The sequence below is a fragment of the Eretmochelys imbricata genome, chromosome 6 (genome assembly GCF_965152235.1).
Source record: "Eretmochelys imbricata isolate rEreImb1 chromosome 6, rEreImb1.hap1, whole genome shotgun sequence".
In the NCBI taxonomy this organism is placed as follows: Eukaryota; Metazoa; Chordata; order Testudines; family Cheloniidae; genus Eretmochelys; species Eretmochelys imbricata.
In genome coordinates this window covers 90,534,625-90,562,376 of record NC_135577.1, presented here as the reverse complement: position 1 = coordinate 90,562,376, position 27,752 = coordinate 90,534,625, and the positions used below count along the sequence as shown (strand labels likewise).

Sequence of the window (27,752 nt, the reverse complement as noted above, 5' to 3'; positions counted from 1 at the left end):
GTGAGTCCATCTCTCTGACCTTGATGGGTATGTCTACATAGCAAAGACACATCCTTGGCTGGCCCATGCCAGCCAATTTGGGTGCAAGGCTGTTTCATTGCTGTATAGACTTCCTGGCTCTGGAGGGTCCTAGAGCCTGGGCTCCAGCCTGAGCCTGGAATTCTGCACAGCAATGAAACAGCCCAAGTCAGATGGCACAGGCCAGCTGCAGGTTTTTGCTATGTGAGCCAGGATCTGGAGAAGCCCTATGCTTCTGGGGGGAGCTGGGAACAGAACTAAACACTCTGCTGACACAGGTGAGGAGTTGAGAACAGTCATGCCTGATGCATATCACAGGCTCTCCAGTGCTAGGACAGGGAGATGGAAACACCTACTGATGAATGAAGCAATTAACACATCTCAGAGTTATTGTTTCAGGCTGTGTTAATCTCCATAGGGTGTTCTCATTCATCTGAGATCATCACACCTCTCTGAGCCTCCTGTGCTTTTAGGATTATCCTGTGTTGGGGATCTGCATATAGAAAAGCAGTTGCTGATGGTTAATTTCATAAATATTATAGTGGAGCAGCAGCTCTGCTACAGTTAGGATTAGGAAGATTTTTCTGTTTAAAGGATGATTTTCCTATATGTTCCAAAATCTGCATGCCTGTCTATATTTTCTTGAAATTTGCTGTGTCTTATGGGGGTGTAGGGTAGGGTTTGTGATCCAAATTTGGGGCCATTTGACCAAGGGGTTCCCTAGATATAACCCTCCCCCAGGAAAAAAGCTTTTCTTTAAAGTTCACAGATTCTTCCAGCATTTTTGGGGGCACACCGGGCTTCTGCAATACTAATGGTTTAATGGGACAGGAAGGGGAGGGTGAACTAGAAGTGGTGGTGATGGGTGGGGGGGAATGGGAGCTATGTGTTGCAGGGAATAGTGGGGGTGGTCGGGCGGAGAGAGACATATCAGTCTTCTCTCACAAAACTCAAAGCACCAAGCTGCTCAGACTTGACGTAGCACAGGTGTTTGGAGCACATTGTCCTGGAACATCCAATACAGTTCTGTTGAAGGAGCTCTCCTCTTCTCCCTCCGGTATCTGATCTCCGAGCTCCATTGTTCCTGCAGTGATTGGTAGGCTTGGAATGGGAGACTGCTCTGAACTCCCAACCTGTTAAGGATTTTATAGGGTAGGACACCTGCTAACACGCACTTTTCCCCCCAAAGGCTTGATTGTTAAATTTAATGCAGCTGTTGGTGTTTTGCTAGGATGCTTCCTTCCTTTGAAAACTTCCTTCAGGAACATCAGCACTATTACACAGCTCCATAACAAATGGGAACTTAGGGTTACTGTAATGTGCCCTGGTAGCTCCTGCTATAGCAAAACCAATTCAGTTATAACCCATTTTCCTCACATTCATAACATTTAGAAATTCATCTTTTTTGCTGAGGATTTCCATGCTTGATTTTTGCTCAAAGGGGAGTGTGTGTCTCTTTCTTGCCCCCTCCTTTTTGGCTGGTGGATAGTTTGATCAAAATTCATTCTGACACTTTTGAGTTCTCTGAGGGTGACAATAAATACATGCTGACCTTGCTGAAATTGGTATTTGACTGTGTGACTAGAGTTCGTGGAGTTGTGTAACTACCATCCAGCTTAAGGGAAAATAGATAGTGGATGATAGAGTAAGAAGGGATTGAATTAGCCCTGTGAATGTGCTCATAGGCCTCTGGTAAGATTCTAGCAAAGACTAATGAAAGCCTACCTCGTTTGTGACATAACTGCCCATTCTCCCAGCCTAGCCTGGCAGTCCCTGGGTCTGTTGCTGAGACAGTTTGCATAAAAAGGATTATAAATATCCCCCTCTTCCTAAAGACATGGTCTGTTCTCATTTCTCTCTCAATTTCATTCCACAGTGGTTAGTCTGACTCATTGCTAAGGGGAAGAGCCTATTCAGCTGGAAGCTTCTTCCCACTTACACCACTTGTCATGTTCGTTCTCAGTTTCTCATTGTGATTTTGAACTGTTCATCTTTCATGTGATGTTCATGATGGCATCTGCATTTAACCAAAATATAGGTTCCATTGTTGAGGAAAGTCCAGTCCTGCAGCGGAAGTCTTCCAGATGGGATTCAGGCCAGCTTTTTGGCTTCCTGATCCTGAAAACTTCCTTTTTCATTCTGAAACAGAGCAGCTTTTGTCTGCTGACATTCCACAGTCAGACAGAACTGCTCACCAGCTGTGAGCTGGCAGCTGCTTTCAAATGCTTTGTCAGATTCCTTGTCCCTCACCTTCCCAAGACTACTGGGAGGGAGGGTGAGGAGAAATGGATGGCTGAACCTGATATGTTGTCATCACCTGCTTTGTAGTCCTGTTTGCCCTCACCTGCAAGGTGGTGAATGGTGAGGTAGGGACTATAGGTCCCACTCCTGAAGTCCTGACTTCCACTATGTGCTACATCAGAGTCTGAGCAGCTTGGGTGCTTTGGGTTTTCTGTAAACATTAGAAAATTAGGATTTGCAATGGAAATACTGATGGGCCCATAGTAATTATGGTGGGTCTGGGTGGAATGTGTATGAAGATTTTCTGCTTTTGTTATCTAGCTGGTGGGAACTCCATACTACATGTCCCCAGAGCTCTGCCAGGGGGTGAAATACAACTTCAAATCTGATATCTGGGCTGTGGGCTGTGTTGTCTTTGAGCTTCTCACCCTGAAGAGAACCTTTGATGCTACAGTAAGTCCATAGACTGTGAGATAAATTGAATATGCTATTTGTTATTGTCACAGTGTCTATGCTTGTCCTGTAGCTTTTCTAACTTTTATTTTTATTCCTTCATGGCTATTGGTAATTTCAGTATTTATGAACACGAGGGTCTGAGAGCACAACCAAGAACTGGATGTAATGTGGGCAAACTTTTCCTGCTCAGCTTTGCTGATTCTCTTTGATCCTCCCCGCAGTCTGAGACCTCACACACACATGGAGTACAGATGGTCCTGATTTGTACCAATGTTTGAAGGGAAATGTTTCCTTTTGACCGAAGCAAGACTTCATTAATTTTCTGTGCAACCAAGTCCTATCTCCCCCCCCGCCCCCCCCCCCCAAAAAAAAAGAAGTCTTATGCTGGTAGTTGGAAGTTTCACAATACAGCATCCTGTTGTGAGAGTTTGTAATCTCTGGACCTCCTAGGATTTAATCATGTTGTCTTGTTCTACAGCTTGATTATGTGAAGCGTGTGGCTGATTGGCACAGCTGGGAGTTATCACTCAGCTATGTGGGGAGCATGGCTGGCTGGCTGGCACGGGTGGGGGAATAAAGCTGCCAGCTAGTGTAGCATGACGATGTGGGGAATGCAGCCAGCTGGGATGGTATGGCTGTAATATGTTCTATACTAGCTATGGGACCATGTCAAATCACTGTCCTTTTCTGACTTTTCATTGCCAGTGGTGCCTAGACTCCAGTACATGAGTGCTTGTGTGGTATCTTCAGAGCTGGGGAGCTTCTGTACACTGATGGAGCCTGACATACAGGGAGGAGCCCACCCTCCTCTCCCTCATTGCTTCATTTGGAGAGAAGCTTGGTGTTGCCACCAAGCCCTAGCTTGGAAAGGCTATCTGGAAGAGATAGCGGTTCTGTAGGGGAGGTGACTAGGTTGCTGCAGCACCTAGTAGCAGCTGAGAGGAGGAGGGAAATGTTGAGTACAGAGTCCGAGAAAGATGATAAACATCAGAGGCCTGCAGCATCCCTCCCCATTGGACATACTGTCCAAGTCAGCTCAGCTCCTTTACAACTGGTCATTGTTTGTTTCCTCCCTAGAATCCCCTAAACCTGTGTGTGAAGATTGTACAGGGTAATCGGGCCATGGAGGTTGATTCCAGTGTCTATTCCCTGGAGCTGATCCAGATGGTGCACTCTTGCCTCGATCAGGTTGGGAAGATTAATTTTCTCTTCAGATCTTCTGCCCAATTGCCTAAGTCCTGCAGCTCCAGAGCAATGGGTGACTGCTGAGATGTGTATTTCAGAGTGGGGTATGTAGGTGCAGACAGACTCCCACATGCAGCTGCCTGTGCAGCCTGGTGTGTCAGTGAGAGTTACTTCTGCTTCCTCTTGTTCTCTGAAAACTTCCTGTCTGGATGCCTTTCCAGCTTCATGGGATTTGGAGGGCTGCTGGATTTTCTCTGATGCTGTATGTTGGGGGATGGTTAGAGGCTGAGGTTTTCACATTCATCAGCAGGCCTATCAGCATGATTGATATGGAAGCATCTTTCCAGTGTGATCTGTCCTGCCTACAGCTCTCTGGGCTGTGCCTCTTGGCTTAATGTTCTTGTTGCCCTCAGAGCACGTGCTTCTTGGAGGCAGTTAAATTGCCCATATCTTTGGAGTGTGGGAGTTCACAATTTGAGTATCTGGCTTTTAACCCTGTGCCGTCCAGAGACGTGATGGCCCTTTGGTTCATTTCTGTTTGACCGCATGCCTTTCTGAAGCAAGCGAGGCATGAGAGAAGGAGACCAGTGGGGGCTGGAATGAGATTTCACTGTTGACAATGACCGTTTCCTTAGGAGTGACCTGTTGCTCACCTCTTTCAGGATCCTGAGAAGAGGCCAACTGCCGATGAGCTGCTTGAACATGTTCTTCTCAGCAAACGCAGGAGGTAGCCAAATGTTCTCACCTTGGACATAGATGGGCTGTAGGGCTCAGGAGGGACCTTGGAGCTTTGTGCAAACTAATAATTCTGATGCTTCCTGAATTCAGCCCTTAGACTCATTTCTGGCTGGTAGGAGGCACACCTTGAAATATACTCTGCCCCTTTAAGAGAGGGGAGTGGATTGCTGCTATTCAGGCAAGAGAAAGCCTTGCTGGTGCCTTTTAATTAACCTGCATACCGGTGGGAGCATGGGGGGCTGTGGAGTGCCCATCTGCCCTCTTCGGTCTAACAGCTGATGTTCTGAGAACTCTGGTGTGTTTCTCTGAGACTCCTTAGAGGGACCCTGGCTGCTGACATTCAAGTTAGATCTTTAGGAGCACGTAGCAGTGCTCAGGCACTTGTAAGGTCATTATAAAAGCCCTTTTATCTCCTGTATCCCATATAATAAGCCCAGTCCAGCACTTTTCCCCTTAGCCCTCCCTGCAGAGTTGTGATGAAAATGCCCCATTTCAGTGGGTGCCCGCACTTAGCTACACTAAAGACCATGTTGGCAACTTACCAGGAGCCTGAGGACTGTGCTTGACTATTTGCCCACCCTCATCTTCAGTGCAGAGGGGCAGCCCACAGAGACTGCAAGTCAAGTCCCAAGATGTGCTGTTTCATGGTGTTCTAAGTGGCCTGGCTGAGACGTACCGTACCTACTCCTTCATGTAAGATGAGGGTGGCTGTGGGCCATGCTGTCGGACTGTTTGAGTTACCCTTTGGCCACCCTGGTGGTGGACATTTCCTTGCTTTAAGGTGCTTTTCATTAGTAGGCAACCCCCAGAATGATGCTCCAGGGTGTTGTCTTGCTGAACGTGCCATCATTAGGATAAGATTTAAAACCCACATCCTGTTCACTTGTGGTCATTAGAGATCCAGTGGTACTTTTCTCAAAAGTAGGGGTGTAAGCTTTAGCATCATAGCCAAATTCTGGCTCTGGTATATACTTTTTGCCTCCCTTAATTCCCACAAGAGTTTGTTCGCTCTCTGGTGCATTACTTCTGCCCTAATCACGTGTATTGCTGTAGGATGTGTAAATAGCTGCCATGGTCCACCCCAGAAGGAGCAGCATTTCATCTGAAGGGAAAGTAATCCCTGTGTATGGCTTGTCAGTTTGTGGAGTCTGTAAAGTGTTTGGGCTATAGTAATACATAGTTACTATTTTCTGTAATGTTTTTCTTTTTTTTTCCCTGTGGTAGGGAGATGGAGGAGAAAGTCACGCTGCTTAATGGGCCAACCAAACGGCCAAGGTAATGATTTGAGCATGTATTTAAAGAGAGATTTGTAGAGAATAGCTTTCCACCTAGAAATTTTGCTGAGAGTGTTAGAGATGAGGCTGTGACATCCTTAATGGACTGTTGTAGTTAGAAAAACTTTAAATGCTAGAAACTCAGGGAAGGTGCAATTGTATGCTCATCAGTGTATGAGGCTGTAATCCAACCCCCTCTTTTCAGGCTTGTCTCAAGTGCAAAGGTGGGAATTTCTACTACATGTGGGGAGAGTGTTAGGTGGATCATTCTGTCTCTGAGATAAGTCATTTGCTTAAAGGGGTTCCATAATTATTGGCAGATAAAATGTAGCTAACTGACACTGACGCAGCATGTGGGATCCAGTTCAGAAGAGCAGGAGGTGTTCTGTGTGAATCTCAGTTCCCTCAGTGTACATTGTTATGTCACTTGGCTTGGTGAGTGGCCTAGGGGAAAGGGATAGGGTGTGGGGGAGGCACTGCTTGGACTCTGAGGAGGCTGCCAAGCACAGCCTATATCTGTCAGCTACCCATCCTTGTCCGTGGAGAGTGGGTGGGTTGATGTCCCCACATGCTTGGCTGTTTGTGGTAGTCTGGGGTCCATGGACAGTGTGAGAGTTGGCTCTGGCCTGTATCTGGAGCCTGTGATCTCTGACTGGTATTGGGAGGGCAAATGAGGTAGTTACAGTGGGTTTCTAGGTCAAATAGGGAGGGAAGTCAGTATAGACTGGGCTCTTCAGGCAATAGTGAAATAGGGGAGATACTGGGTCTACGCTGTGTTGAGGGTCAGATGTGAGATGTTGAGCTCTGTGGCACTATGGGTGGTTGGGTGAACTGCAGAATGCTCAGGTCACTGGCCCATATGTGGTGGGTGGGTTGTGGTTCATCAGTTCGTGTTGTAAGGGAGATAGTGGGTCTGTGGCCCATTTTAGAAATGTAGATGCAATAGGGTGGGTGTTGATAAGGGGGCAAAGCTAACGTTGGTATTTTATGATCTTTAAAGTGTGCAATTTTCTATAAAAGCTCTGTTAGCAGCCTTTTGAGGGTGATAAATTCTGAACCCTAACTCAGCCCTAATGAAGTTTTTATTGGAGAATTCTTTTGTGTGTGTGTGTGAGTGTGAGAGAGAATTTTGGATGAAGGAGAGTGTCTTATGCTCAGATAACTCAAAACTAGTCCTGGAGCGGTAACTCAAGTTAGCTATGATTGTGGTGCGGAGATGAGCACAATTAATTGAGGAGAACAGTGAAAATTACAACAAATAACTCATAGTTTTGAAGTTAAATCCTATGACAGACTCACATTCCTAGAGACTAGTTTCCACTTTGAGGCTTTTGAAAATGAGGAGGACTAGAAAGGTAACCTTTATTTTTTTAAAATGAGATAAGGTGTGGTGGCATTCATAACAGTCATCGGGCACTCCAGGACATAATAATCGCTGCCCACAGGCACCAGGCTGCCAGTGAGGAATTGGGCTATTCATTTGAATTTTGCGACAGTTTTTTGTAAAACAGGGTATGTGCATAAATTCTCCTTTAATCCCAGCTAATGAGCTAATTTGTAGTAAATAATTTCTGCAATAAATGTAGCTGTTTTTCTGCTGGTGAATTATCAAACACTTTGATTTTCACAAATTGATTATTTGAAAGCATTGTCTGAGCTCTGTGTTTGATCCTGTTTCAATCCATGTGTTGTTCACAAACTACTTGCTTTGACTGCGGCTTCTGTTTTCTGATCTGTTTGTGGAGTGATTGGGCACCTAAGTTATGTAGCGTGTTTTTGTTCCCTGATTGGATGGCTGAAATTCTCTTAGAGGGAAACTGGAGATTGAGATGGCCATGTGTTCTTTTGTATATGTTTGTGTGATTATTTGTGAATCTTTCACTTTCTGAGCATTTTTTCATACTCATGAGACCTTCACATTTGACAAATACCAACTGTCATGTCAGTGTTCTAAATGTCATCAGATTGGATTCTGGTTTTTATTTGAATGATTGTTGGAGGCTCCTTTTTCTGCAGTGCTCACTCAGTGGTGCTCCTGAGCATATTTAGAACACTCCAGACATCACAGTCTTTGAGGAGAGAAGAATTTTTGTAAAGAAAAATTTTTGTAAAGAAAAACCCACTAATGATTGTGAAGAGCTGAAGCTGAGACCCAAGTTGTCCAATTCTCGTCTAGTTTCTCCTCTGCGTGGGGACTAAAAGGAAGGATTTGGGTTGAACAGTGTTGACAATGGTCATAGCTTCTTACTAAGAGCATTTGTGTTCTGGCGGATGTTACACAGGTCCAGCACCGTCAGTGAGACACCAATTGCAGTGGTGACTTCGCGCACTAGTGAGGTGTATGTTTGGGGGGGTGGGAAGTCCACCCCCCAGAAGCTGGATGTCATCAAAAGTGGCTGCAGTGCACGCCAGGTGTGTGCTGGAAACACTCACTTTGCTGTGGTGACGGTGGAGAAGGAGCTCTACACTTGGGTGGTAAGTGAGCCAAGCAGAAGGAACTTGGGAAGGCAAGGAGGCCAGGGATAGAAGATTTAAAAGTTAGAGAATCCAGCCATAGGTCAGTTTATCAGTCTGTTAGAAACAGGAGAATGGGAGCTCAGGAAGGAGAGAGATGAAATGTAGGCAAGTTTGGGGATTAGATGAAGTAGCAGAAATGGTTGGAGGCAGCCCCTTTGGGTGCTAACCTAAACCTCTCAAGTATAATATTTTTTATGCGGGGGTGGAAGCATTCTTCTATGGAGTCAGGTGTCAAAGTGCTGCTGATGTTACCCAGGATTGCAGCACACCAAAGGGTGGTAAGTTAGGGACTGTGGCATGATGCCCTGAGCCAAGCACCCTTTCTTTCCCTGCCCCCATCTCTAAGTGCAGTGGCGGTCTTGTACTATTCCATTGGCCTGTATCTATTTTTGGAGAAGGGTTTTCAGAGACCACATGGAATGGGTTGGGGAGCCCATTAGAATGCAGGAATCATGTCCTGAGTGCAGGAACCATAGCCTGGCTGGGTATAGGTAGGACTCTGAGTACTCTGCAGCAGGCTGGTTCCAAATTCTGCAGCAAGGGCCCCTTCTTTCAGGGACCAAGCTGGAGACTGCAGCAGCTTAAGGTGAATGGAAAAATTGAGTTTTATCATGAATTTTAAAATAATTCACTTTTGTTTCCCCTGTTGCTTTGGTATCAAACTAAACAAATGTATCCTACATCTACATTTTCAATTTTCTGCAGATTTCTGTACTGACAACACACAACTGCAGCATAGAACCTGTTCAGAGGGGAAGGGGAGGAACAGGAAATTTTGATCGAGTAGGGGATAGGTCTCTTGGGGAGGGAGGCAGTTGGTGATTACGGGACAAACACATTCACTACTAAAACCATCAGTGAGATCATTAACATTGTTGACACTCTAATTGTCGTATTAGGTTTCAGCATCAACAACCCGTCAAGATGAAAGGGGAAGCTCAAAATTCTCAGAGCTGTTGTTTCAGTCTGTCTGCAGACTTGGGCAGAAATTGCTGCATAAGTGACACTTGTTTCACATGCTTAAGGATTTCTTTGCACCCATAAGCATTAGCAGCATATGTAATAATGAAAGCTGAGATCCTTGAGCACAGTTCTGCAGCAACAAGCGTATTCTGCAGCATCTCAGATTACACAGGGCCTTAGTCATATAAATGCACCTGTCCATTTGGGTAGGCATGAGAAAGGAGAGGTATATCTTCCTGACTCCTGTGGCTGGTTTGAAACCTGATTGCTGCTCCTTAGGGCATAATTAAAGCTACCTGAAAGCCCAAGGTGCCATTTAAGTGGTGTTTGGTATCATACCCCGCTGAGAGACCAGTCCCTTCCCTAGGACAGGGTAACTAAAACACTTTCCCTTGCTCTGTTGTTGTTTTTAACTTACCTCCTCATTCTCAGGCTTCAAGGGTACTGACAGTATCCCCCTGAGCTCTGTACATGCATCCTTACCAGGCTTCTATGTATTACAGAATATGCAGGGGGGGACAAAGCTGCATGGCCAGCTGGGGCATGGAGACAAAGCTTCCTACCGGCAGCCAAAGCGTGTGGAGAAGTTGCAGGGGAAGGCTATCCACCAGGTGTCCTGTGGGGATGACTTTACCGTTTGCATCACAGGTGAGAGACTGATTGGGTGGCATGAGGACAGACCCTGGTCTGCTGCACAGTGGACCAGTCAGCCTCCAAGACGAGCTCAGCAGAGAAACTTTACCAGGGAAAAGGCTACACTTTGGCTTTCTCTGAGCTTCTCAAACAAGAGGCCTGCAGGTCCCAGCATGCAGTGATCCATCTTAATATGAACAACCAGGTTACATTTCAGGCAAAGACTTTATAGTCTCCTGGGGCCACTCCTCTGTATTAAAGATGAGGGTGACCACAGGGATCAGGATCCTTTGGCCACTACATGGAAGGTTAGTAGGCAGCCTGATGTCCATGTGCTGACTGAGTTTGCTCCATCTTCAATGCAGATGAAGGCCAGATGTATGCTTTTGGCTCGGACTATTATGGCTGCATGGGTGTTGACAAGGCATTTGGCTCTGAAGTCTTGGACCCCCTGCAGCTGGACTTCTTCCTCAGCAACCCTGTGGAGCAGGTCTCCTGCGGAGATAATCATGTGGCTGTTCTGACCAGAAACAGAGAGGTCTACTCGTGGGGCTGTGGGGAGTATGGTATGTGCAGTCATGGCGTGTCCTTTTTCTGGGACCTGTTCCAAGCTTTGGAGGCCTAGGGAGGTCAGACATAGTATGGCCCTGAGAGGGAATGGAAACACATCCACTCTTACTCACAGCTGGCAGGATGGTGGCTATGATGCAGTTATATAAAGCAGAGAATGGATGAGGGCTGCCTAGGGCACCTTGGAGGCCAAAAATCACCTAGTCGTTCATGGGGGTTTCTTTCCAACTTAAATTGAGAGATGAGGAATGAACCTTTGGGATTTTACTAGGAAGTTGGGAGGCAGGGTGGTTTCCCCAGGAATAGGTACTCCGCCTTTGGGACAGAGAGTTCCCTGTGAACTGGAGCAGTGCACTTTGTCCTTGGAGGGGTTACCCTGATGAATGGAAAGGAGCTCTGTTTTCCCAGAAGCAGGGCTCCTGGCTTTGGGGGATTCTGCTAGGAGTGGGGAAGGTCAAGGGCATGTCCCAGGGACAAGCCTCTCAGCCATGGGAAGATCGTACATCACTGTTTCTCACCATAGTCTCTCTGCTGACACAGGGCGCCTGGGTTTGGATTCTGAAGAGGATCACTACACCCCTCAGAAGGTAAAGCTCTAGCTGCCTCCTCCTGAAACACCTCTTGGGCATTAATCTGGGCCCAAATTAGTCACTGTTTTCAAAAATTTGCTGCTTAAGTTTGTTTTTCCTAAGGCACTGCAAAGCTTTGAGGATTCCATATTCCCTTCACCAATCACTGGCCCTAGATCTAATGGCAGTTATCAGTCGGTCTGAGATGGGAAATATAGCTCTCAAAATGGCTAAACTAGGGTGCTCCCCGTGCCTTGTGACTTCCAACTTCACTGCTCTGAGACCTCCTTGCAGAGACAAATAATAGCAAGTGCTGAACGTGACAAAGAAAGCCCTGTAGGAGGGGAGCGTCCTGAACTATTAGCACCAAATTCCATGCCTCAGATCTACAGAGGAAAATTGTTCTTCTCTAACCTTCTGGAATTCTTTGGGCGTTCCACAAACTAATGGCAAAAGGAAAATGAGTTGATATAATTTGTCAAAGATTATTTGGAAATCCATATAAAATCCCTCCCAAAAAGGAGTGGGAGGTGAAGTTCTATCATGGGTTAGAAACCAGCTAAGAGACGGAAAACAAGGATAGGATAATTTATCAATTTTCTTCATGGCAAGAAGTTTACTTGGAGGCTCCAAGTGTTGCTTGATGTATTTATTAATGATCAGAACAGGTGGATGAACAGAGGTGGTTCAATTTTGCAGATTATACAAAATTATGTAGGTTAGTCAATAGTAGAGAAACCTGTGAGGCACTCTGGAACCTCACATGGAACCAGCAAGTTTGCATGGCTAAAGTGTTTACTGTGATAGTTTTTCCCCACTCACTATAAAGATCACTCCTCACCATCTTTTCTTTACCAAAAATATGTTGTGTAGATAAGCAAACAATCTCCTGATCTTTATCATTACACTTGTTCTTACTTCCCCTACACTCACTGTCTGTTGTTCTGATTCAGTAAAGGGTCAGATGTTCACATTAAATAGTAAAGAAGATGCAGAAGGAAGAAAAACACATGCTTTGGGGGTAAAAGCCAAATTCTGATAGTGCTTAAGAAGTGACGTCCCTTATGGAATAATAACCGTTACTAGTGCAAAATACCATTAAGGTCACAAGCTTGGTAGGATTCACTATAGGATCATACATTGGTATGGATGGGCTTCAGGTCATAAAACCAAACTAATTGTCAGGAAGACATAACTTCCCAGTGGGTAGTTTATTCTGTTATGAAGATTCTTACACATTTATGTGAAGCATCTTGTACTGGCCATTGTCAGGGATAGGACCTAGACTAGATGGACCACCACTTTGATCCAGTCAGGTATTTCCTGTGTTCTAGTTTTGGTCCTTGGCTTCTGCTCTGTAGCTGTCAGGACTTGATTCCTGGCATTTGTGTTTCAATCTAGGTGGATGTTCCAAAGACCTTGAACATTGTCTCAGTCCAGTGTGGCTGTGATGGGACTTTCCTGCTGACCCAGACTGGCAAAGTGCTGGCATGTGGACTCAACGAGTTCAACAAACTGGGCTTGAACCAATGCACGTCTGGGATCATCAACCATGATGTGAGTGCATCTGGTGCTCCTGTGCCTGCTCCCAGGGTTTCCTAGAAGATGGGGAAGCAGAGGTCCCCCAACAATGGCAAGGAATCCATCACATGGGATACGTCCATCCACTGGATCCCAGCTCAGAACTGCAGGGGGAAGGGAAATCCTAAGGCACCTGCTAGTATGATGAGAGGCAAATCATTCCCCAGCCTCACATCTGCCAGTGGGTTCAGTTCACTTCTGTGGTGGTAAAACAGCATGTTAGCTGCATCTGGGGCACTCATACAACGTAAGTGGAATCTGAGCCTGGCAGGAATTACCTGTCTTCTTGCAGGGCTGGCAGACCCAGCACTGTCCTCTACCCAAGACCTGCATAGATAGATCTTGGCTGGTGAATGTGCATGATGTGTGTGCTCCTGGGGTGCTGGCTCTGGGCTTTACCTGATTATGTCTGGTCTCTTCCTTCAGACCTACTATGAAGTTCCCTACACAACTTCCCTTACTCTGGCCAAGCAGCTCTCCTTCTACAAGATCCGTACCATTGCCCCAGGAAAGACGCACACAGCTTCCATAGATGGTGAGACCTACTCACAGTGCAAGTAGTGATGGGGAATGGCTCCACTTCCCCACTCCCGGTTAGAGGAGCTAGTTGTTGTCCCCAGGGATAGGCTTTCATTGTACATGTCACTGGCTTGTATGCTGTGTTCAGAGTTAGTAGGTTACCATTTGTGCTGGTCCTTTTAAATCAGTTCTATTCCATTTCATTCCAGCTCCACTGAGCAAAGTAGAAGCGCATGAAGCCCCATCCAGTGATTGCGAGCCGAGTGCTGACCCCTGGTCAATGAAGGTTTTAGATAGGGTCTCAGCTCCCTTTGCCACTGGCTGTCAGTTCCTGGAGCAGGCATGAATTTCACATTGTTCAGCAGCAGCAATATCAGAGCTCAGTTCAGCCCTCCTAAAGGGAGGAGAGGCTTGTGCATGGAAAGGATAATACCTTGGGAAGGCTGACGTTCAGCATTAGAACCTGATCAGGCACCTTGGTTCCCCCTGCCAGAGCATCTCAGTTAAGGGACTGGGAGGAGTCACGGGATCCAGAGTCAAAGGTAGGAAGCAAAGAGAGATTTGAGTGGCTGGGGGACTTTCTTGGGTTGAAGCAATTCTCGCTGGCTAATAGCCCCCTTCCAGAATGACCAAGTTCTTAGCAAAGTCCTTTTTGGTCATGGGGTGTTCCTAGTAATTCTCTCTGCCTGCATGGCTGCTTCCTGTCTTGGGTACCTACCATGACTCTCCTCATTCTTCCTCTCAGAGCGGGGCCGCTTGCTGACCTTCGGCTCCAACAAGTGTGGACAGCTGGGCGTTGGTGACTATAAGAAGCATCTGGGAATTAACCTGCTGGGAGGCCCCCTTGGGGGTAAGCAGGTGATCAGGGTTTCATGTGGAGATGAATTCACCATAGCTGCTACTGACGGTGAGTGGGCATTTGTGTGGCTGCAGTGGACTCTTCCTGTGGGCTGGGTCTGCAGAATAGTTTCAGACATTTGGCTCCCATCTAGCAATGGGAGCATTTCCTGTATCTTCTGCCATTCAGGGCAGCACAGAAAGGCTGCAGTCTTTGCAGTTAGCCCTGGCACAATCAGGCTCTGAAAGGCCGTGACTGGAACGGGGAAATTTTCCCAGATGGGTGCCATATCAGTGGGGCAGGGCAGCACAAAGCTTTAGCTAATGTTGTCCACAGGGTACCAAGTGGTTGGCTGGAGACTGGCTGCTAGACTTCACTACACACAATTTTAGCCTTCCAAGGGCTGGTTAGTAGCAGGTGGACTAGACACCCTGTCTGTCTTGAATCTGAGTAGCTATGGGAGATCTCTGTAATGAGTCCAGGCTGGTGGGACCCCTGGAAGGGTAACGAGGTGTTTCTCTGTTCAGGCTGATGGTTCAGTTTTTTCCTAGATAACCATATCTTTGCCTGGGGCAATGGTGGGAACGGACGTCTGGCAATGACACCGACAGAGAGAGCTCATGGCTCTGATATTTGTACTTCATGGCCTCGGCCCATTTTTGGGTCCCTGCATCACGTTCCAGATCTGTCCTGCCGCGGCTGGCACACCATTCTCATTGTTGGTGAGTGTGATTCAGGGACGGGCTGTTCCAAGGACATTTGTTGTGATAACTCATTACTCACTAACATAGGCTTACTGGGAGGGAGGGTCAAGATCATTCTGAGGGAACTCGCTGGCGAGTCCACATCAGCCCCGGTATTGGAACACTGGTTTCGTCCTGTATTGATTTGAACCACCTTTGTGAGAGCCCCTTTACCAAAAGAATATTCTTTCTTTCCATAGAAAAGGTGCTGAATTCCAAAACCATCCGATCCAACAGTAGTGGCTTGTCCATCGGTACAGGTGAGTAATCAGCCCTGAGTAAAAGCCATGTGGGTCACTCCACAGCTGGGGTTCCTGGGCAGCAGCAGCTTTGACGCACACTGGAAAGCTTCAGACATGTGCAGGGTCATTTCAAAGGGCTTTCAGAGCCGGTTATTACCCATCCCACCCTCACTGCTTCCTGCCTGCACTGGGCTTTCTGGTCTCCTTCCCCACTGGGGCCAGCTGACTGCCTCCCACTCCAGTATTGTAGTATCTGTGAGGAGCATGATGATAGGAGGTTACTTGCCTCAGTTAGCACAGTGTGATACACGTTGTCTGCTTAGGTGCCAGCAAAAACAGTACTTATAAACCAAACCAGGTTTCAGCCCAGTCAAACCCCCTAGAAGTGTGAGATCTGAGAAAACTAGAGCAGCTGAAATTTCTGAGGAGCAAAGACCATAGGTCCTTGCAGGAGGCCCTGGAGATAACAAATGTAAGAACCAAGCACCAGAAATGTACACATCATCTGTATACTGTGCTGAAGTCCCTGCCCCGCAGGGGGCTTGCAGCTTGTTAGATTGAGCACAGACAAGGAGGATCAGGGTCTGTGCAAGGTGGTCCTATTATCTTATCCAGTCACCGAGGTATCTAGGTGTGAATTATGGTATCTGTGTCCAGCTGGCTCAGGCCTCTGCATTTTTTCAGACATGGTCCTTGCACAAGTGCACTGACTGTGGATGCAGTTGGTCCTGTCACAGGGTTTCAGTTCTGTCTTTGAAAGGCCTCAAAGAAGAATGCGAGGGGCTTTTAATAAAGAGAGGGAGGCCAGCTGGTGCACAAGATGAGGAAGTGCTAAGCCTAAGGGGAAGGATCTGAACAGCGTGGGAGAGGAGTAGGAAGAGATGGAGGCAGGAGCTGAGCTGTGTGCGGCCTTTAACATGAGATGCTTGAACTTGATGTGGGAGGTGAGTGGGGAGGTGATATGGTGGCAGCTGCTGGAGGATACATCTTTGGCAGAAACATTTTGGATGGACGGAAGGAGGGCAAGGTCAGAGGCTTGTTGGCAGGAGAGCTGGACATTGTGGGGTCTGTGTCCTGTTAGCTTAGCCTGGGGTGCCAGTGGTTCAATAACTCTCACCAAAGTGGCAATGACCTCATTAACTTTCAAACAGACTGCGTGTTATGAGGGTTAGGAAGGCAGGGCAGGCTGATAGGATTGGACTGGATGCTTGTGGAGGTGGTGGGAACTGGATGAGTGGCTACAGATATGAAGACAAGGAGATTGTGTGGGTGGGAAAAGCAGTCAACACTTCTGTCTGATATGTCCAGGCATTCGTCATCCGTGTCCCTTTATGCAACAGGAGATAGCTTGATGGATGAGGAGGTGGTTACCTATCTTGGGGTCACTACAGGGACTTTTGGGTGGGGAGAGATGAGGCCAGGAAGCAAGATTGTGTGGCAAAGGGTCACTTTTGGGGAGGGTTGCATGGTGTTTTATGAATTACATAGCTGGAAGGAGACATAGTCCAGGTAAATACACTCACCTTCAGGCTTCTGCAGTTAAAGTAGCTTTTAGGGGGATAATCTCCCCTTCTCTTTTCTCTGCCTCATCTGGGATCCAGCACCTGCTGCATTCCCTGACCTGGTAGAGCCAATGAAATGTGTAAGGTTGCTGCTTCTCTTTCTTGTCTGTCAGTGGCTCAGAGCTCCACAACTGGTGGAGGAGAGGAGGAGGAAAATGAACGGGAATCTGAAACCCCTGATCCAAGTGGAGGCTTTCGGGGAACCATGGAAGCAGATCGTGGAATGGGGGGCTGGATCAGTGCAACAGAGGCCATGGGGGACAGCAATGCCGACAGCAGCTCCTGCCCTGGCTGGCTGCGTAAGGTAATAAACTGTCTCATGAATTTATCTAAAATTCCAGGATCTGGGATCACGGTTAAGGGAGAATAAGCTGTCCCTTCTTCCTCAAAGAGCCCAGCAAGAGGAGTTCCAAGAGGCTTCTCTAAACTGTCTGCAGCCTCTATTCTTCCCCACCAGAGGGCGCAGGAGACCCCCCTCTTCACCAGATTGACATTCCTCTGCACTCCTTGTTCTGTGGTAGTACTGGATTTAGACACACAGCTAACACCACTGGTTTGGTCAATTTAATGTACCCTGTCTACCCCCACACACCTCATACATCATATGAAAGTTTATCTTGTCTGCTTTAAGATGTGGTACAATGTGGAGCTGTCAAGTGGTGCCATTACCATAGAAACGGGATAAACAATGACACCAAAATGACCACTTGGAAATATTTGCATTCATTTGTTAGTTTAATCACTCTAGGTATAATTGCAAGACATAAAATTTGATTTCTTTGTGATCCAAAGAATCACAACAACAATCTAAAGGGTGAAACAAAATCTAATAACACATTTTTATAGGTATCATTGAAATGTAATAGCGCTGTTAACATCTCTAGTCAACATTGTCATCACCTTGTTCATCATTGTGATCTCTGTCAAGAGTGCATGGGATAACATAGTCTTCATTGCCTTGGCTTATACACAGTTCTGTGCAGGGAAGATTGTTCTGACTATAGACACAGTAGATTGTGCAGCAACCTCTATTGGTACAGGCACAGATAAGATCTTGTAGAAGCTCACTGCTATTGGGCCCTTGAAGAGTACAGGCAGTAGTTCATCATCTACATTGCAATAGTGATCCAATAGCTGGTTTACCGATTTGTGGAGGCTTTCAAATATTTGTTTGCCAAGATGCTCTTTTGATCGCTTTTTCAAAACTGTCCTCACACGATGGGAGTTTCGCCACTGACTTGTCCTTTTTGATGGCTAGATTGAGGCGTAAGCAATTCGGGTCTCTACAGGTCTCTTTCTTTCTTGTGCTGGTCAGACAGCACCACTACCAACTTCTTTGGTGCAGAAATTGCAGCTCGTCCGGAAACTCTTTTCCAATTTGGCAAGATGTCTGAAGTGGTAAGGTACCTTTGTTTTGACATAAAACACAGGTTTTTTTTAAATACTAAATAGGGCTGATATAGAGTCACATCCTTTTAATACGTGTACAGCAGGAAGTGTGTTGCCGAAGTCAGGGTGAATGCATCACAAATTGCATGCACAGATATGAAGAATTGCATGAACAGATATGTCAGTTGTGCTGGTAATGGTAGTGGTTCCTACATGTTACCTATATGTTCCAGTTTTGGAAAGCAATGAAGAGCAAGGATCAAAACTTGTGTATCAGGTGATCTTATTATGGTTACTTTGACACACAGAGAGCCAAAATCCATATTGGCACATACAGCATGCAAAAGTATTCTTGTGTCGTCGTCTTCTTAAGTACTGTATAAGTCTTGGAATACTTCAAAAACTTCTACTGGTGATGGACTTTGCTTATTTCACCATCAGAAAAGCCTCTAGCAAAAAGGAATGTTTGTGTTGGGTGTGCTCCTACACACTCAGGTGCATTTTTAATCCTATATTCACAGAGAAATTTTAGAAGTGACTGCTTGTTGGATATCACATTTAGAAACATTTCCATGGAGGCACAGGGCATCCACCAATCACCTAGTATTTCTTGCATCCAACCTTAGATCCTGTCCAGCACTGTCTGTCTGCAGTTTTCACAAAGTTCCTGTCGTATCTGTAAAGACTTTGATTACAGAATTAGCACTGTCAAATTCTTTTAGGACCTGCCTCAAATACTCAGCAGGCAATTCATAGAATGCGTAGAATTTGTCTCCAGCCATCAGTTGTATGAGAGCCATGGCATCTCTGGCTTCTTTGTTGTATGCTCTTTGCTCATGGGGTCTTTCAGACTGAGCCTCCAGCTGATCCCTTAATTCAGTTTTATCTGTTCTTCTCATAGTTCCATCAGCCTGGAAGAGGGGCACAGCATAGGTCCTATTGGGTGACTAAGAACAGTTGCCATTGAAACATCATCTCTGCATCTTGCGAAGGACTGGGCTCTGCAGAAAATAATTTCAGGACTGATAGCTACTGCAAGTTTCCCTCCTTTGCCTGACTTAAATTTGGTGGTCTTGACCATGTCAGCAAATGTTTTGATGCCAGATTTCTTGACTGAGCTGAAGAAGATATGTCCTATCAGAATCAAGTGCCCCTCTCATAAGTCTCTCTATTTGTTCTTCACCAACGTCTGCTGTTTTCAGTAGACTCTTGTACACCTGATTTTACATGCAGTCTAGCAAATACGTTGATAAACTCCTCTGGATGTGATTCAGGGTCAAATGGGTTTGTCATATTGTTGATGACATTGTTGATAAGAGTTGTAATACGCTCTTCATCCTTCAGTGCAGAGGCAAGGACTTGTTTATGAACTTTGTCTTCATTACTTCTCATTAGGCCACTTCTTTCTCCCATAGCTTTTGCATATTTATATTATGATGCTATGTATTATCATCTCTAACACTGACCTGTACATAAGCGTCACTGAATTAAAAAGCTAGTTTCTAGAATATTTCAAATGCAAGTACTGCATGCATGGGCAGTTACAAATTAAAACCTTCTACCAGGCAGACTAGATGCTACATTATATGTACGATAGCTTACAGATGGAGAAGCATTACATGAGGAATTCATGTACATTTATATGTACCCACTATGCAGCACAAACTGTAGGCACGTAATCTGCTTCTACTGGTGCAAAACCTTCAATCTGAGACCGATCTGGTCAGCAAATTTCAATTGAAAGTATAGAAAACTATTATCACTTGTAAGATACTTTGATATTGATATTCACCATTTTTTGCCACATTCTAAACAGCTTCATTTCTGAAAAAAATACTTGCCCATGAGAAACTAAAATCTTTTAATACATTGTTGTTTGGTAGCTTTGACCAATAAGTACCACACTAAGGTGCTTAAATTAACTTAAACAGTAAAAACTGTACTCATGGTCCTATTGCAGTGTTTCTGGAACTGTGCAGAAAATGACACTTTTTTTGTTTTTAGTTACCACTGTTTCACCTTGTCTACAGGCTTACAGCACCACTTGACTACTCCATATTATGCCTCATCTAAACATACATAAAATAAGCTTTCAAGTTATATATGGTGTGGGTGTGTGTAGGGTGGGTATATTAGTATGGCCCTTTTTGGAGAATTGTCGCACACCTAAATGGTGACACAAACGGGACCTGTCAGCCAACCAGCCCACACCAAGAAATGGTGTGGAGTTCACCCCAGTGATGATCTGAGAGACCTAGTGCCAGGCTACTGTTAGGAGGAGAGTGTCTCGCTGCTAGTCTGACTTCAAGCAAGGGGTCTGCTGTGTGAGGAGCCTGTAAGCCATAGTAGTCTTTTCCACCACAAGAGGGTGCTGGTGCCCTGGCTGAAGAGATGCAGGGTGTTTAGGAGCATGAGGAATCTCTGACACAATGCTGCTTGTGTGTGTGTCCAGGAACTGGAGAATGCTGAATTCATCCCCATGCCTGACAGCCCCTTTCCTATGAGCACAGACTCTTCAGAGCCTGAAAAGGAGACTCTTCCCTATCAGGAATTTCAAGGACTGAAAGTGGCCTCTGATGCTCCTGCTGAATTCAACAAGCCCAAGACAGAGCCCCAGGTAAAGTATACCTTAAGACAGGGGTCTCAAACACGCGGGCTGCGTGTGGCCCGCAGGGTTCTTTCGGGAGGCCTGCCAAGCTGCCCGCACCCCCCTTCCTGCACGACCCCCCAACCCTTCTGCCTACCCCATGGCATCGCAAGCACCACGCTGCTCCCTGAAGCAGCTGGAACCATGTCCCTGTGGCCCCGGGGGGGAGTGGCAGAGGGCTCTGTGCATTGCTCTCGCTTCCAGGCACTGCTCCTCACAGCTCCCATTGGGAGATTCGGAGGAGGTACCTGGAGGAGTGGCAAGAGCAGCACATGGAGCCCTGTGCCCCTCCTCCCCCAGGGACGTGGTTCTGGCTGCTTCCTGGAGCAGAGCAGAGCAGCACGGGGCCAGGGCAGGCAGGCAGTGACTTCGGGGAAGGGGTTGGAATGGGGGCAGGGAAAGGGCAGGGGCGGGGCCTCATGAAAGGGGCGGAGTGGGGGCAGGGGCAGAAAGGTGGGGGTTTCAGTGACGCGGCCCTTGGGCCAATGCACTAGTCCTCATATGGCCCTCGTGGTCATTTGAGTTTGAGACCCCTGCCTTCAGACCACATCTTCAGACCACATCTTACTCAACCACATCAATGAATGTTGGTTGAGTAAGAGCTGATGGGAACATAAATGGCAACGTTTGAGTTGTGGGGAGGTCTAGTGGGGGCCATTGGGTCAGACTAACTGATGGTCTGGATGAGAGTGGAAAAGGGCATGTTCATGATGTTCACAGTTGATGCTAACTTGGGAGGAGTTGTGAATACCAGTGAGGAGAGAGAAATCCAAAAGAGAGTAGACATGTGAGTAGGAAATAAAATGAGTTCCTGCTTAGGAAAAATGCAGCTCACACATCTGGGGAAATATTAACCCCATGCTGGGAGACTCCAGTGGGAGGGAGGAACCTGGGAAGCATGGATAGGGCAGGAAATTATACAGGAGTTTATAGTGCTGCCATCCCTAGATGAGGTGCTAATTCCTGACTCACCTGGGAAATCAGGCTGGGGTGGGGAGGCATCAACAAGGATCTCAGAGTGACAAGCAGGTAGGGACAACAGCTATAAAGAGGGAGTGGGAGGAAGGTCTGTCCAAGTTTGGGGTCCGGGGAATTGGCAGTGAATAACATAAGGGTTAATATCATGTTGACCTGGCTGCCCAAGGATCCAGCACTTAGCGCTTGGAAATCTGCAACTTCAGCAGCTGTGGTGCCATCTTCCATCCTCATTCTCTCACCATGGCACAGACAGCCACTGCCCTGGGAGGTTTCATACGTTGTGCACACATACAAACTCATTCCCCCGTCTCTCTCTGCAGCAGATTTGTTCAGCTCCAGCCCTGCCCTGTGTGGAAGGAAAGGCAGTGTCTCCAGCTGCAGCCTGTGTGTGCAGCACTTTGCAAACTGAGGTGGAGCGGCTGCAGGGGTTGGTGTTACAGTGTCTGGCTGACCAACAGAAGCTGCAGCAGGAAACCAGTCGTCTCAGTGCCCAGGTCCAGAGGTTCTGCAGGGGGACGGAGGGAATGCAGCAGGTGAGGACATCCCTTGGGTGAGGCATTCAGGCTGAGAACCCTCACACCCCTTGGAAGGTGTGTGTGCAGGGGTAGAGAACTTTGATCCTGGTTCTGGTTGGATGGCGGGGAGAGAGAAGAGGAAGAGCTTTTAATCAAACTCAGATCTCTTCAGGCAGCTGGAGATGGGACAGAGCAGAGAGGTGTAGGGTAAAAATTCCTTGTGCCTGTTGCTCTTGGTCAGCTGCAAAGACACTCTAATTTACTCTATGGCAATAATTTAATAGCAATACAGCCATGAGGCAGGTACTTCAGTGCCTAAGGGGTTTTGAGCAACTTGTATTTCTCCTCCCCAAGAAGAGGGGAGCAGTTAGATGTAGCGTGCCCTGGCTGGGATTGCCATAGTAGCTCTCTTCGTGATGGTAGAAACTTGCATCTGGAGTAGCCAGTAAATTGTGTATAGCCAGCAGCTGAGTTCTGGGAGTGACTGACTGTTTTGTCTGGACAGCTGCAGGCTCATTCCAAAGGAACCCAGACAGCCAAAGAAGAGATGGAAACTGATCCAAAAACTGACTTGGATTCAGATTCCTGGTGTCTCTTGGGAACGGACTCATGCCGCTCCAGTCTCTAGTCTCCTGAGCCTACTGGGATCCATCCAACTTCACAACACACTAACTGAATGCAGAAAGCGGCTTTCCTGGCTTCAGGTCACTCACTGATAAGGAGCGAGGGCGGAGGCTCCAGAGCAGCACCCATGTACGTTTGGTGGGAGACACCTCCGTTAGATATGATCTAGGAGTGAGTTTTGAGAGGGGTAGGGTCCTGAGCTCTGGGCAATGGTCAGCTCAGTGATTATGGCAGCAGCAGCTCTTCTCTGTACCTCATCCATCAATCCTGCCCTTGAGGCAAGACGACCCTGGACCCATCATGGTGATGGCTCCAGTAGCAGCTTGTGGCCCTTTTGTTTCACTGCTTCCTAAGAGCTGCCCTTGGGACCCCAGCATTAGTCACTGCACCTCTAGGTGAGAGAGCGAGAACCATTGGGTACGGAAGCTGGCTGAACCCTAACTCCCCACCTTCACTTTAGAGCAGTGAACTCTGAGCTGCTCCCAGCCATTATGGCAACGGACAGGGCCCTGCCTGTGGAACAGCTCAATGCTGCTCACGGGCAAACAGAGCCTTGAATGTGTTTTACTCTGGAGGCAGTGGGGAGATGGTGATAGAAAGCATGCCCCTGTCCTGAGATGCAGCCTTTGTCCATACAGCTGTGTGCCCTCGTCCTACAAATGAAGTTTAAATGCTTTATTCTGAGGGCCTAGCACTCAGCTAATGCTTTCCACCCTCCAAGCACTGCACAAAAAGGAAAATTGGATTTAGTTTCCAGTTGTAGCAGAGGGAACTGCTTGAGATAGGGTTCTTGAGTTCAGACTGGCTGCTTCCTAACCAGAAAAGGTGTGTCTGGATCTCAGGCTGTGGCACACTCATTACTCCATCTGTTCAGCTAGTTTTGGGTGCCAGAGCTCCTCTTGTCATGTCTGGTTTCTCAGAGTGAGTCCATTGCTGCTCCTGGCTTTGTTTCTACTTATCCCTCGCCGTAGGCTGGCACAGTCTCAATGCTGGTGTGGGCCTCGTCAGTATTTTTTTCCCCTCCATTGTTTTGACAAAGTGGGAGCACAGCTGTCCTCTCAGCATGGGTCTCTACTGCAGTGCACACAGAAGACATCTTTTCCAGGGCAGTAGATGGTTAGGCCTCAGTCTAAAGCTCACCCCTTCTCTAGCTGCACAAGGTTCTCTCTTCCAAGGAACTTGAAGTGGCCTGACATTTGAGACTTTCCCATATCCCTAGTAGGGAATGAGAGAGTTTTCTAAATTGTTTAAAAAATTGGCTTGGGGTGGATTTTTGGGTTGGGAAGGGCCTCACCCTTCCCCAAGGTGGGGCTTCTAGGAAGCTGAGTCTTCTCCTCCCATGCAATGGGGTGGGGTTGTGATTTCATTATCCCTAAAACTGTCTCCATCACCGGTGTGTCTCTAGTTTTGCCTTGAATCTTTCAATGAGAGCTATTTCACCTGCCTTAGACTTTTCTTCCCTTGTGGGGACTGTTTAAGGGTGCTAACGTCTTTCTTGATGAAATTCTCTACCTGGGGACAGATGCCAAAGCATCCTGCTTGGAATCAGTGCTCTCTTAGGTTCTTCTCTAGTGCCTATCACTGTAGTATACTAGAGCTGAATCAAATGCAGTCTGTTCTGAGCAGCAACCTGGGCAGAGTTAGACCTCAGTCTGGCTGTCCTTATCATTGTAGAGCGGGAAGGAGAGAGACAGCCCCAATGTAGGGTCTTGAATGCCAGAAGTTCAAGCGTTGCTTGGTTACTGTTGGTGACACTGCCTTCTCTTCTCCCATATGTATTGGAGTCAGTTCTCAGGTTAGGAGTCCCAGCATAAGAATTCTGTTGCTGCAGTGGAGATGGAGTCTGTCATGTTGCAGCAGTGGCTTTGAGAAGGAGTGAAGTGCTAAGCCTAAGCCATGTCCAATAAGCGAGCACCAAGCTGATGGGAGTTGCTCTCCTGCAGTGCACTGCTATCTCCTTTCTCAATGCTCTACAGCTGGAAAGACTGGATTCCCCTTGGATCTAGTAGAGGATTCAGATCCCTGGCAGAGGGTGTCCTGTGCTCCACAACCTCATGTGTGCCTTAGAGGATTCACGCTATCCAAGTTGTGCCTATTACAGACCACTGATTTTCACACCAGCTAGCTGTGCAACCAGATAAGCAGTTTAAACCCAGTTTTGGGCTGGAAAGTGAAGGGCAAGTGGGAAGAAGTGCCTTTGAACAGTTTCAAAACCCTTTTGACTTCTCCCCTTTTTGCATTGCTAGCTCCATATGTCAGTCTCCTGCTAGTTTTGCTCTTGAGTTGTTATAGTGGAACACGACTTATGCCTGCTCTGACACTGGCAGAATAACTAGTTTGTCATTATCTTTCTTTGAAAGATTAAAGAGTGGAGTGGTTTGTAGTTTGTTTAAATAAATGTTTAAACTAATTCTCCGGTGTGTTCTGACTCTGTGCATATTCCCACCTCCCCTCCAGGCAGAATCTCAGCTTGGAGCAGGGTCTCCTGTGTTTTCATTCCACCAAGAGGTGTGGGGAAAGTGTGAACGCAGTCAGCTGAGGGGAAGGTTCATTGCTGTGAAAAAGTGGCAAGTTTTGCTTTACTAGGGACATCTACATGAAAAGAGGCTGTGTTCCATGAGACACCTGGTCTCTTGATGCTGCTTCTCTTCCTGATGATGCCATTTTTACCACAGCTCCAATGGTGCCATGTGGGGTATGAGCAGCAGGAAGAGATGGGTCCAAAGGAACAAAATCCTGGTTCTCTTAGAAGAGCTTTTACTAGAGTGTTAAGTCTCCCACAGTCACCTATTCAGTAGTTGTAATAAGTGGCACTGCTGCCAGTTCTGATTATTTATTTGCATTACCACAGCACCTAAGAGCATCAGTCATGGATCAGGGTCCCATTGTGCTGGGTGCTGTAAAAACAGAATAGTAAAAACTCTCTGAGTTTTTAATCAGGGTCTCCTGTATTCAATGGTATCTGTACGCCTGCCTGAGTCTGCAGACAAACTGAAACGATAGCTCAACAAGAGCAGTGAACTGGCCATTGTTGACTCTGAAACATAAAGATGGCAAGCCAATTATCTCCTGGCATAATTCCATTGACTTCAGTGATGTAACCCCAGCAGACAATTTGGTCTACAACTTCAATGTCACCATTAACTATTTAAACTGCTCATCTTTTTCACAGAAACTTGCCATGAGTGTGTTTATCCCACAATCCCAAACTGCCTCCCACAACTTCTCAAGAGCCCCATTATCCCTACCAACTTCCCCTGCTGACTTCTGTGATGCAGATCAGCATTGTTGACACCGTCAGCCTTTGGCACACTGAGAACAGGGTGAGGATCATGTAAAGTTGGATTTAATATAAACACATCACAGGGGTTACGATACTGATTTTCTTAAACTAGTTTCGTGTTTAGTTCATTTTAAAAATTAATTTATCAGTTCAGATGAATTTCCACTCTCCCCCCTTCCCCATTTTCTTGCTATTTACTCCTCTCCAGCCTTCCTGTGACCTCACTGCTATCCCATAATAATAAAACCAGAAATGGAGTTACTAAGCCATGTGCCCAGCCTCCCATGATCACTCTGCATGTATGTTGAACCCATTTCAGACCCTGTCTCTGGATTTTAATATTTCTTCCTAGGCTGTAAGCTCTTCAGTGCTTGCACAGTGCCCAGCACCATCCAGCTTTAACACTAATTGGGGCTTTTGAGCACTACCATAGTGTCCCAAGGGAGGGAGCTTTGCCCACTTATCTTGGGGACAGGAGGTCTCCTATTTCTTTGGGAGACTATTCCACACCTCACAGTCAAGGACTATTTCCAAATATCCAGCCTCTGACTAAGCCTAGTTCAGTCTGGCCCCTGTGTATCTTCCCCAGGCTGTGCTGAGTTGGGGCAGGACCACCATGTGCCTTGAAGAAAAAGTTACTGGGCTTGTTTGTTCATTTTCTCCTCTCGTGAATTACTTGTTCTTCCATTGGTATCCCTACACTGCTTGGGACCCACCTGCTAGGGCTTTGTTAGTACTGAACAACCTGCTACTTACATAGGGCCTAAAGACATCTGCTAGCCTGGATGCTCTCCATGGAAAACTGAGGCTGGAAAGAACCTTGCATCAGAGTCCAAGTTCGTGTACCTGGTAAGTAATCCCTTTGTAACAGTCACCCTGTAGCCTAAAGGCCCTGTCCTAGCTCTAGGAGTCTTTACCATTCCACAGTTGACACTGGAACAAGCACACTTGGGCTGAAAGATGCCTCTCCAAATACTAAGTAAGTGGCTGGTGGTGCATAGCTTCCCCTGCTACTATGAGGCCTCATCTGTAAGCTTTCTGCCCAAGGAATTCCTGTGCTGAAGCTGCATTTTATGGGTCCCGCTCCCCAGTCTGCTCTTCCGATTAAAGAGATGGTATGTCAAACATGGCCCCAAATTAAGGGTTTTGCATGTTTAAAAGCAAAATGTTACTGACCCAAAGTCCAATAGAAACAGTCCGAGGATTTTCCTGAATTCCAGTGGAAACAAGCTAAATAAATCCTCCTGTGGGCTATTGCAGGAGAAGCACGGAATGAGCCTACCTGCTCTGTTTTCATTGTTCAGCTCAAAAACAAACAGGACTGAGCACAAAAAGCAGCTGAGAGAGGGAAGCAGTTCTGGATTCTGCCTCTAGGGACTGTTAGAAACAGAGGGAAGGAAAGTTGTAATTTGTACATTGTTCTAATGTACTAATGTCATTTATCTTCCCAGTCTCTCTGCAAGGAAACTACCTTCCCTGACTTATCCAAACTACTGTATCATCCCACACAAGGCCTCTCTACTGTAGGAACCGAGAACTCCCTCCCACCTGCTCTTCCCAGAGACAGCCACACAGGCTTGGTGGATGAAGCTGGAGAGTTGATCTTTGGGGGCTTTCATGTGCCAGCATCTGCAGCTAAACAGCAGTAGAATTCCAGCCCACTCCCC

The 27,752-nt window shown here is 46.8% G+C and overlaps 1 protein-coding gene across 5 annotated transcripts in view; it reads left to right on the top strand.

Annotated features, from left to right (window-relative positions):
• NEK9 (NIMA related kinase 9) overlaps positions 1 to 25,213 on the top strand; it is a 34,609-nt gene extending 9,396 nt beyond the window's left edge. For 3 of the 5 annotated variants that reach the window (XM_077819155.1, XM_077819158.1, XM_077819159.1), the window contains 17 exons: positions 2,581 to 2,712; positions 3,793 to 3,903; positions 4,563 to 4,627; positions 5,863 to 5,913; positions 8,195 to 8,387; positions 9,896 to 10,040; positions 10,391 to 10,591; positions 11,136 to 11,182; positions 12,566 to 12,721; positions 13,172 to 13,280; positions 14,010 to 14,171; positions 14,654 to 14,824; positions 15,046 to 15,105; positions 16,763 to 16,953; positions 20,491 to 20,655; positions 21,984 to 22,196; positions 22,684 to 25,213. In XM_077819155.1, the coding sequence (XP_077675281.1) occupies positions 2,581 to 2,712; positions 3,793 to 3,903; positions 4,563 to 4,627; positions 5,863 to 5,913; positions 8,195 to 8,387; positions 9,896 to 10,040; positions 10,391 to 10,591; positions 11,136 to 11,182; positions 12,566 to 12,721; positions 13,172 to 13,280; positions 14,010 to 14,171; positions 14,654 to 14,824; positions 15,046 to 15,105; positions 16,763 to 16,953; positions 20,491 to 20,655; positions 21,984 to 22,196; positions 22,684 to 22,806 (2,295 nt within the window). In that variant the 3' untranslated portion in view covers positions 22,807 to 25,213. The remainder of the gene's footprint in view (positions 1 to 2,580; positions 2,713 to 3,792; positions 3,904 to 4,562; positions 4,628 to 5,862; positions 5,914 to 8,194; positions 8,388 to 9,895; positions 10,041 to 10,390; positions 10,592 to 11,135; positions 11,183 to 12,565; positions 12,722 to 13,171; positions 13,281 to 14,009; positions 14,172 to 14,653; positions 14,825 to 15,045; positions 15,106 to 16,762; positions 16,954 to 20,490; positions 20,656 to 21,983; positions 22,197 to 22,683) is intronic. The other 2 variants (XM_077819156.1, XM_077819157.1) reach the window with 2 other exon arrangements.
• The last annotated feature ends 2,539 nt before the right edge of the window (positions 25,214 to 27,752 follow it).